Source organism: Camellia sinensis, chromosome 15, assembly GCF_055761805.1.
Source record: "Camellia sinensis isolate YWXY chromosome 15, ASM5576180v1, whole genome shotgun sequence".
Taxonomy (NCBI): domain Eukaryota; kingdom Viridiplantae; phylum Streptophyta; class Magnoliopsida; order Ericales; family Theaceae; genus Camellia; species Camellia sinensis.
Window position 1 is genome coordinate 83612843 of NC_138975.1, and position 11561 is coordinate 83624403.

General features: G+C 45.5%; 1 protein-coding gene across 1 annotated transcript; it reads right to left on the reverse strand.

The window, feature by feature from the left end:
* Positions 1–205: 205 nt before the first annotated feature.
* Positions 206–1804, reverse strand: LOC145813092 (uncharacterized). The gene is made up of 2 exons (XM_082908357.1): positions 1307–1804; positions 206–238 (listed from the first exon to the last, which is right to left on the reverse strand). Exons 1-2 carry the CDS (start codon positions 1802–1804, stop codon positions 206–208), a joined length of 531 nt encoding a protein of 176 aa, XP_082764483.1.
* Positions 1805–11561: the final 9757 nt, after the last annotated feature.

Genomic DNA, 11561 nt, shown 5'->3' on the forward strand with positions numbered 1-11561 from the left:
TGGCCGAGGCTTTGAAGTGCTCGGACTGGCCGAGGCTTTGAGTGCTCGGTCTGGCCGAGGCTTTGAGCGCTCGGTCTGGCCGAGGCTTCGAGTGCTCGGTCTGGCCGAGGCTTTGAGTGCTCGGTCTGGCCGAGGCTTTGAAGTGCTGAGGCTGGCCGAGGTTGTGAAGTTTTGAGTTGCTGTCGGTGGCAATGTTATGGGATCGTCATACAAACATTTGAATTATGACAGTGTAGATCTGCAATCGGAATTTGCTTTATATATAAAGAAAAGGGGAACACAACAATATTGGTAATACAAAAATATGAACTTATTGATAGTAACGCTTCAGATGTTCTGCATTCCAGGGATGGGGCAGGTCTCGGCCTTCCATGTCTTGGAGTCGGTAAGTGCCTGGTCGTGGTCGGGCTTTGACGATGTAGGGGCCCTCCCATTTGGCTGCCAGTTTGCCCTCGGCTGGATTCTTTGTGGCGAGAGTCACTTCTCGTAAGACAAGATCCCCGACGGAGAATTCTCGAGGTCGGATTCGGCGGTTGTAGTGTGTTCTCATTTTCTGCTGGTAAGAAGCCAATCTGACAGCAGCGGTTTCTCTGAGCTCTTCGATTAGATCGAGGTGTGTTCGATGGAGCTCTTCGGCTGAGGCCAGATCCGGGTGTAAAACCCTAGGAGTGGGGAGGCCGACCTCTACCGGGATAACCGCCTCAGCGCCATATGTTAAGCGAAAAGGGGTTTCACCGGTGGGGGTGCGAGCAGTGGTTCGGTAAGCCCAGAGTACATTGGGCAGTTCCTCGGCCTAAAGGCCTTTAGCAGCTTCGAGCTTGGTTTTGATGATTTTGAGAAGGGAACGGTTGGTGACTTCAACTTGGCCGTTTGCCTGGGGGTGACCGGGGGAGGAGAAGCACGGTTGGATCTGGAGATCTGCACAAAATTTTCTGTACTTCGCGTTATCGAATTGTTTGCCATTGTCAGAGATGATGGCTTGAGGGATGCCAAATCGGCAAATGATCGATTGCCAGATAAACCTGGTTGTGTTCCGCTCGGTGATAGTGGCAAGGGGTTCAGCTTCGACCCACTTGGTGAAGTAATCGATGGCAACGATTGCGAATTTGGTCTGACCTCGACCGGTGGGAAGGGGACCGACCAGGTCAATCCCCCATTTGGCAAACGGGTAAGGACTGCAGAGTGTGATTAACTCTGTAGGAGGAGCATGAGGGATGTTGGCGAAGCGTTGGCATTTGTCGCATTTGAGCACGAAATCAGTCGTATCCTGACTGAGTGTTGGCCAAAAATACCCAGTACGGAGTACCTTCTGGGCAAGGGACCTGCCTCCTGAGTGATTGCCACAAATCCCCTCATGGATTTCCTGCATTACGTAAGTTGCTTGCGCTGGATTGAGGCAGCGTAGGTATGGCCGGGAGAAACCGCGTTTGTACAATATGTCGTCGATGATGACGTAATTGGACGCTCGGGATCGGACTTTGGAAGCCTGCTGCTGGTCCTCTGGGAGTGCTCCTGTGGTCAGGAATAGGAGGATGTCGGATGCCCATGGGATAGGTTCATTTTGAATGTGTTGTATAGCTTGTAGACTCGGTGAAACGGCCGGGTGGTATAGGTATTCTATGCGGACGTCATGGCTGAGAGTAGGATGGTCAGCTGAAGCCAACTGAGCCATTTCGTCTGCTTTGGAGTTGTCTGCCCGAGGAATATGTCTGATGTGGAAGGTATTGAAGAGGCGAGCAAGAGGGAGTGCCAGGTCTCTGTAGGCTCGCATCGTATCGTACTTGGCGTCAAAGTCCCCCGTCATTTGACCGACGACGAGTTGGGAGTCGCTGAAGACTCGGAGGTGGTTGACCCCTATGTCCTTGGCGAGGCGGAGTCCTGCTATTAATGCCTCATATTCGGCTTCATTGTTGCTTGCTTCAAACAGGAAACGGAGGGCACATTTGAAGTGACCGCCTTCAGGAGAGGTGAGGATGATGCCGGCACCGCTTCCTTCTCTTCGGGACGACCCATCAACATTGAGGGTCCAGGAATGAGGATCTTCTGGCTCTGTTAGAGTTGGTAAGGGCGGGGGTGTGGTGGTCGGGGTCGGTTTAGTGAATTCCATGATGAAATCAGCTATAGCTTGCCCTTTGATTGCTGTCCGAGGGCGGTAAGAGATGTCAAACTGGCTGAGTTCTACTGACCACTGCATCAATCTGCCTGAGAGTTCCGGTTGCTGCATGACCTTCTTCAGGGGCTGGTCGGTGAGGACCACTATGGAGTGGGCTTGGAAGTATGGGCGGAGTCGTCTAGAGGCAATGACCAAGGCCAGGGATAGTTTTTCCAGCAAGGGGTAGTTCTGCTCCGCGCCCCTGAGAGCTCGGCTAATGTAATAGACCGGTCGTTGGACTGAGCCATCTTCTCGGAGGAGAGCCGCACTGACTGCGGTTTCGGATACTGCTAGGTAGAGGAAGAGAGGCTCACCCGTGATTGCTTGAGAGAGAAGGGGGGGTTAGCCATGCATTGCTTTAACTGTTGGAAGGCCTCTTCGGACTCAGTTGTCCATTCAAAGGTCTGCCGAAGGACTTTGAAGAAGGGCAAGCACTTATCTGTCGCGCGGGATATGAAGCGGTTAAGGGCTGCCACTCGGCCGGTGAGCCTCTGAACTTCTTTGACCGTCCGAGGTGACTGCATCTCGACCAAGGCTTTGATCTTCTCAGGGTTAGCTTCGATGCCGCGTTGGCTGACCATAAAACCCAAAAATTTGCCAGATCCTACGCCGAACGCGCATTTCTCTGGGTTGAGCTTCATCTGGTACTTACGCAGGGTGGTGAAGGTTTCTCGTAAATCAGTGAGGTGGTCGGAGGAGTATTTGCTTTTGACTAGCATGTCGTCGACGTAGACTTCCATATTCCGGCCTATTTGGTGATGGAAGATGGTGTTAACCAGCCGCTGATAAGTGGCCCCAGCATTCTTCAATCCGAACGGCATTACCCGGTAATGGTAAGTACCGCGGTCGGTAATAAATGATGTGTCCTCCTGGTCGGATGTGTGCATTAGGATTTGGTTGTACCCAGAGAAGGCATCCATGAAGCTGAGCATTTGATGACCGGCGGTGGCGTCGACCAACAGATCTATGCGAGGGAGGGGGTAACTGTCTTTAGGACATGCTCGGTTCAAGTCCGAGTAGTCGACACAAAGCCGCCATTTGCCATTGTGTTTTCGGATGAGGACCACATTGGACAACCACCTAGGATAGTCCACATTTCTGATGAATTGGGCCTCGAGGAGTTTGTTAACTTCGGCGGCTATAAGGGTGTTGCGCTCCGGATGGAAGATGCGCTGCTTCTGGCGGTGGGGTCGAAAATGGGGTTCGATGCTAAGGCGATGGGTTATGAAGGAGGGGTCGATGCCTGGCATGTCAGAATGAGTCCAGGCGAATACATCTCTGTGCTCGGTTAAGAGGGCAGTAAGGTCGGCCTTGGCTTGAGCGGGTAATTGGCTGCCGATCTTGGCGGTTCTGATTGGATTGGTGGGGTCAATGTTGACTTCAACAAGTTCCTCTACAGGTTCACCTCTGACCAGCTCGTCCTCGTCTCGGACGTCAAGCCCTTCGATGATCATGGCCTCTTTTAGCTTGACTTCTTTGAGTGAGGCGACATAACACTCCCTGGCTGTGGTTTGTTCGCCTTTGACGGTTCCGACGCCGAGGTCGGTGGAAAATTTCATGGCCAGATGGTACGTGGAAGTGATGGCTTGGAAGGTATTTAGGGCTGTGCGGCCAAGGATGATGTTGTAAGTGGAGGGGCAGTCGACCACGAGGAAGGTGAGCAGCTTAGTGGTCTGCCGCGGGTGCTCACCGATGGTGATAGGCAGATCGATGGAGCCGATGGAGGTCACTCGGTCTCCGGTGAAGCCGACCAGAGGGGTTTGGAGAGGGGACAGGCTCTCTTCCCCAACCTTGAGTTGGCGGAAGCAATTGAGGAAGATGATGTCCGAAGAGCTGCCGTTGTCTATGAGGACTCGTCTGACTTTGTAGTTGGAGAGGATGGCGGAAATGACAAGGGGGTCATCGTGTGGGTAACGGACTCCGGCACAGTCGGTATCAGTGAAGGTGATGGGTTCGATCCATTGTTTTGACTGTTTGGGTGGTCGGTCCACCGTCATTACTGATTTGTCTGAGCCTTGTCTGATTTTTCTGAGTTCTGCCTTCTGGGCGGAGCGGGATGGCCCCCCGCAAGCAAGGCCTCCTGAAATGACTCTAATTTCGCCGACTGGTGGGGGGGGATTGCCCGGAGGTCGAGGCTGTGGTGGGGGGCGATCGTGGCCTTCGTTTGGTGGGGCTGGATTGCGGGGCGTTGTGCGTCGGCGATTGTTCCTGGGATGGTCAGTTCTTTGTCGCTGTGGGGGACGGGGGTCTGTGAATCGGCTGAGACGGCCCTGGCGGATGAAGGTCTCGATCTGGTCTTTGAGGTTAATGCACTCGTCGGTGGTATGGCCATGGTCTTGGTGGAAACGGCAGTATTTGGACTGATCTTTCCGGGTGGAAGGGTTTCGGGATGGTAGGGGCCATTTGAGGGGGTAGTCCCGCTGGATCTGGTTTAGGACGTGACCCATAGGGGAGTTGAGAGGGGTGTACCGCTCGAACCGACCGGGCGGTCGGGTCGGAATCGATCGGTCAGTTCGGGGGGGGTGGTCATTATACTGGGCGGTTCTGGGCTCGGAGTCTTTCCTCTTCTCTCTGGGAGTCGGATTTTTAGGGGTCGGCTCTTGTCGAGCGGCCAGGGAATCTTCAGCATTCATGTATTTCTGAGCTTTGGATAGTAGGGTTGCCATGGTGGTTGGGGGGTTTTTGGAGAGGGAGAAGAGGAAGTCAGACGACCGCAGGCCGGCCATAAAGGCGGTGAGGATGACCTTGTCGTCATTTTCTGCTACTTGAAGGGCTTCGGTATTGAAACGGGTGACAAAGCTGCGGAGCGACTCCCCCTCAGTCTGACGAATGTTAAGGAGCTGGGTGGCCGGGCGCCTCTGACGCTGGGCTCCAATAAAATGGCTCAGGAAGGAGTCACTGAGGTGTTGAAAGGCGGAGACGGACTCCGCCGGTAGCTGGCTAAACCACAGCCGAGCTGATCCCTTTAGTGTCACTGGAAAAGCTCGGCACATGATCTCATCAGGAAAGGCATGGAGGACCATGAGGGTGCGGTAGGTTTCCAGATGGTCGACTGGGTCCGTCGTGCCATCGAAGGAGTCAATGGTAGGCATCTTGAATTTGGCAGGCAATGGTTTGTCGCGGATGGAGGCAACAAAAGGTGAGTTGGCGGTGGCCGAGGGCTTGTGCTGGATGTTCTGCATGACCCCTTGTAGTTGGAGTTTCATAGCTCGGATTTCAGCGTCCCAGAGGGGGGTGGTGTCGCCATGGTCGGCCAATGGAGGCTGGACGCTGCTAGCTTCCCCCTCAGGGGTCAGTACTGCAACCGGCGGGCGTGGAGGTGGTATGTTTTCATGTTGGGGAGGAAGGTGCTGCGAACCTTCTGGGTTAGGTGGAGGGGGCTGTGGAGCGAGATGGTCTGGGGCTGTTTCTTGGTTGGGTGGAACGTTTGGAGGTGGAGCGGGGGGGTTTCTTTGGAGTAACGCATTGATCAGGGCCTGGTTTTGCTCGGCCATGCGGTTAATGCTGTTGGTGAGCTCGATGATGTATTGTGGTGGATTGATCGGGTGGGAGGGGTCTGTTTGGTGGCCGGAGGCATTGTGGTGAGAAGCCATGGACCTAGTCGTGACCATACACCTAGATGGGCAAAAAGGAGAGGTGATAGTGAGAAGGGAGGGCTCCGGCGGTAGTGAACACAACTACCGCGCGAATAAACCAGTAACTTCCCACAGACGGCGCCAACTGATGATGTATCGATTCCCGGGTGGATGGGTCGGACCGGCCCAGGTTCTCCAGACTCCGACTCAAAAAGGGGGCTCCGCCAGATGACCTGCAAGCAAGTTCAGGGGGGGAACGGGGTAGTCCCCCAGTGAACCCTCCGGTGCAAGAATTAGAAGAGCAGAGTACGAAAAGACTGTATATCGAGAGATCAAGAGAGAGAGAGCAACTTAACCTTCTTTTCTTCCTCTTATCCTTGCTTATATCCTTTTGTCATCATTTTTCCTGTCTCTTGTGACGTGCTTTTTCCGCCGAAAGCCTGTGCCATAGCTCATCTTGTTTAGGGTGATGGAGGCTCTGTTCCGGCGGGGAGTGCTGTTGTAATAAATGCTGTGATGGGTTGCATTAATGGTGATGTGTTGTGATAATAACTCTGCAGATCTTTGTCTGCTGATGTGGCCCGTGTCCCACCTGCCGTGTGCCTAAATGCCGTTGGCCCTTCATGCCTAGGTGGCCTCCAGCTGTTCTGGGCCTTGTCACCCAAGCAACCGGGTTGTGCCATTGGCCCCAAGCACTGGGTTCGGGGTGGTTTACCGTGGGCCGTGTGCCTTGTGGGCCTATCCATGTCAACTATTTCAGGCATATAGAAATAAGAATATCAACTCCGTACATTTATTCTACGAGATCATGTGTTGAGTAAGTTAAGACTACAAGAGTCCACGGCAAGAAATTCAAGGCATAAAAATCCTCAACAGCAGAGTTTATATGTCTCCATATTTTCTTGTCAATAAGCTCCATAGCAGAAATTTTTAAGTATAGAAACATACTATTGTAACCACTTGGTCATGCTTCCATAAGATCAAATCTGACTGAACAATACATACAACTATACAACCATTATTTTAAGCAAGGGAGCTGTTCAAAGACAAAGCCAGAAATCATATTCAAAATCATGCTTGACTAATCAGTCATAACCGTAAGGGGTAATATCTTCTCTTAATAAACATTTACTCTTGTTATAGCACAAATAAATTTGGTCCCTCCTTTAATTATTCAATATTCCGCTATTCAGATGATTCTTTATTTTCCTACTGTAAGACATGAGATCAACTACATGGTTTCGTATTTACAACTTATAAATATAGTGGATCAGCAAGCAGTCATACAGAAATTATAGGCCAGTCATCTGGCTCAGTCAATTAACGTAAACATAGTATCCAGTTATTCCACATACGTAGGTCTTGCTAGGTCTATTCATAGGGTCACAATTTTCCTTGGGTATACAATAATTATTTCCATTCAGATTCTATAATGTTTAGACATTTAACAGTTTAGTGACAAAATAATTTGGTCACCTAATATCAGAGTTAGAATTCTTGGCAAGATAAGTTCAACATGATAGTAAATCAATTCGGAATCACATAGTGCGTATTATACAAATCTGTATAAACATGCTAGAGGAGGTAGATACTCGTTAATTCATCATCAATACGTGACACCCCCATAACCACTTTTTTTTTGTACGCAGGTTCTACGAGATCCGTTCATAGAGTCATAAATTCTATTAACTATACAGTAACTATAAAAATCACATTCTTTCAGACTTCATAATGTCAATACAAAATAGGCAATGATATAACAAAATGATAATTTATCCACCTAATTCTCCGATTAGTACTTTGTGGGTAAATTAGTTCCTTATGATAATAAATCAATTCATAACCACGTAATGAATATCGTTCAAACCCGTATAAACCTGCAATAAGAGGTGAACGCCCACTGCATACCCTGAATCAAACATTAATATAGCATATTCCCATTCCCACTTGTTTCTATCAGAGTTCACAATGTCATACAGAACAGTTTATATTACAACCTTCAAATATGAATTAGGAGTTAATTTGACGATTTGCAATATCTAACATTTGCATTTCTACATAGAAATATATTATAGAAATGACTTCTCAATCTTAAGTCATTAATACACATAGACAGGATTTTCGTTCTGGTGGGAAATTATTAGATCCCAATCATTCAATTGATCTCAAAGTAGTCAATAATTACTTATCTTCTTTTTACAAGTATCACGTGAGCAAACACATAACATGGGTGAGGTCTTTCATGTTGTTCAATCATTCCTTATAAGAAATCTTGATTACGGATTACAGATTACACATAACACAACATATTACAGATTACAGATTCCAGATTTCAGATCACAAATTACGGATTACAGATGTCAAATTTCAGACTATAGTTTCCCACAAACAAATCCTGATTATACGTATACATACCCCATTCAACACCATCAATAATTCCTTGGGTTCCCTATCAGGAGTCGTCAATAAATTTCTTAGTTCACAAAACCACATTAATTATACATTGTTTCAAGGTCAATAACCAATTTCCCAGCAGAGCTTATCTATTTAATCGTTAGTAGGAAACAAGTCACAATTGTTTGGCTCCTTTTACAATTTTAGGAGAATCACCATATGCATGACTTCTTCTTACAGCCGGTCATACTTAACACAATTTCAATTATTACACAAAACACATCTTATCAAAATAGTCAAACGCAGTAACTTCTCAAAATCACTGATCTAAACATAGCCAAGGAGGACATAACCATATCATAAAAGTTAGAGTATTACATATATCATTTTCCTTGGTCTTAGAAATATTTCGTACTTAGAGTTTAATCAATTCATTTAAACAAATGCTAAAAGCTCGATCATATTGTCATTATTTCCCACAGATAACTGTCAACGGATAACACGCATTTCATCTAATCATTTGCATATAAATTGTGTTACCAATCCGTTCGAATCCTTACCACGCTTCTGCGGCGCAATTCTGTTGTTTTAATCTCATTCTGCGTAGCAATCATTCACAATAGACACAAAGAATATAGAACAGACATGGATTATATTCGTTAGCGTTAACAAATTATATTTAGCGTTGCCATCCATCTTTTCATATGCTTTCAGAATGTTATGCATGATGCCTAAGCCTTTTCTAGACATCCTAAGGCTTAATGGATTCGTGTGTGAGATAGCACCTTGTGCTCTAATACAACTTGTCACACCCCAAACCCACCCCAAAAAGTTTGGGGCATGACTACTTCAGAAACGGACACTTAACTCGATGTACATAAGATACGGGGCCGGAACGGAAGCATTATGTACATAAAATAACATATAATAACATACAAAACATCCATTGGGCTATCACTACTATGCCAGGATCACAAACAAAACATAAGGCAAATAATCATATAGTGACATGCATCTAAGAATCTAGCTATGTACATATGCATATACAGACCCAGTCCTCGAGATTGGGCATAATAATAAAGACATTGAAATGAATAAGAATCAGACACACTTCAACCTTAGACAGACAATAAGGGTACAAACCCAAAAGCTTAGCATAATCCATAAAATGAGTTGCCTTCATTTAGGTGTTTGGACACTCTGAGGTTGACACAAAAGAAATGGATGCCATGGTTTAAGGTTGACCTCCAGATTGAGTGCCTATAGAAACAGACATAACATAAAGTGAGCCAAGCTCAGTGAATAATAGTACATAAACAATTCAACGCTCAACTTGAAATATTGTATATAATTATGCACTTTAAAATAAGGAGATCATATGGTTAATTTGTTTCTGTACCAATTTTCAGAACGGCCTTGGGCCCAATCTTAAACAGAGTGGCATGAAGCCCTTAATAGAATGGCACGAGGCACTTAACAGAATGGCACGAAGCTCTTAACAGAATGTATGAACTCAGGAGGTGTCTCGTACAGATTCTACAGGTGGCTCGCAGTGCAGCACTTAGTTCCATACAACACTTTGTTCCACACTAACAGATCATACAGAATGGCCATAGGCCCAGATATAACAGATTGGCCATAGGCCTCACTGATGTTACAGAATGGCTATAAGCCTCATAACTTTCATAGAACGGCCATAGGCCTCATAACTTTAACAGTTGTATGGACTCAAGAGGTGGCTCGTACGGATTCTAGAGGTGACTTGCATTGCAGCACTTAGTTCCATACAGTACTTTGTTCCATACAAAAAATTCTTAGGTCTCACAGGGAGAACAACCCATATCATGTCATAGCATAACATAAACGAAATGGATAAACAGAAACGGAATAATCTCATTTTCTTAAGAATACCATTAGACAATAGTGCATACAAGTTTTCCATGGTTTAGTTATAGATTAACACAATTGTCTCGCGTATAACAGAATACGAACAGTAACTATTACAGAAGGCATATATATCATTACCGTACACTTAATAAAGACAGAATAATTCATATTCTAATGTGGGTCTCATAATAATGTTAAACATTTGCATTCATGTCATAGGTTCTTGACGACCTTGGGTCCTCATGTAACACAACAGAATAGTCTCGGTTTCGTATAGATACCTTGGTTTAAAGATGAACATAGTTCCGTTTGTTTGTTATTGATAGGACAGAATGTTTCCAAAGTCATACCGATTTATGCCAATCGTTCAACGTTCACATTGACTTCCAAACGTCATAAATATTTGTGTAACACTTACAAGGAACAGAGCATTAGTGACAACAATTATCAATGGTAAATAAAATGTACATTTCCGTGCTATTACTCACAGTGTGCTGGTGGAGCATTTGTTCTTAATCCACTACAATTGAATCATCAGTCTTGAGCTTACAAATTCAATTTCATGAGAGTTCTAATTTCACATACTCATAAACATATATATACACAAAGTCATGCTCACATGCTTGAGTTCAATTAATTCAATTGTAAGGATGAATGCAACATCTCATAAATGATTCAAAACAATCAAAGGTGAGAGTATTTTGCCAACTAACTTTTTACACACACACAAGGGTACAATTACAACTTCTTAAGTGACAAGGTTATGAGAAATTCTTACCCAATTTCAAAGAAAAGGTCTTAGATGATGAATTAGGTACCTTATGCTTGAGTCTCCCAACTCTCAACCTTGCTCTTGTTGAACTTTCTCTCACCTCCTTACTCTCTCCTTGGAAATATCTTGAATTGAGATTCTTAAGTCAAATGTATGGAGCATAAGCATATATATATATATATATATATATATATATATGTCTAAAGATGGAGATAATGACAAAAATCAATCGTTTAATCATCCCAAATTGAAATTTCACAGAAAATCTCATTATAGCTTAAAAATCATGCAGATTTCAAATGTCAAATCAATTTCGAATTATTAGGCTTCTAAGACCTCCAATTTCAGATTCAAATACTAGAATTGTAACATATAGTTTTCATATTAAACAGATACACACCTATAAGCATAAGTTTCACTACTTTGAACTTACTTTCACATAATATTTCACCATAAGTATTAAGATGTACAGAACAAGGAGCCGATAGTATACCAGAAACATGTACGAGGGTCGGGCTATTACATTGCCCTGCATACACGTGTATGGAGGGATTTCATCCTTACACTTAGCTTCCCTTGGAAGCTTAGAAGTTGATTTTCAATAAGAGGAGGGCCTCCCGTCCCCTTTCAGGGGTTGAGCAATCTGATATAAAGCATATATATCACTCTCTCTATATCTCCTCTCTCTAGATAGTTGTGTGTGTAATAGTGTTCTAAAGGGTGTTTTTGTTCATATTTTTGCACTAAGGCACCTAGTGTTACACTATCCTTTAGTTACTGA

Coding starts and splice junctions, on each gene's coding strand:
- LOC145813092 (XM_082908357.1), bottom strand. CDS start 1,804: ATGACGGGGGACTTTGACGCCAAGTACGATACGATGCGAGCCTACAGA. Junction 239..1,306: donor GCAGGTCCCTTGCCCAGAAG/GTACTCCGTACT, acceptor TTCCGATTGCAG/ATCTACACTGTCATAATTCA.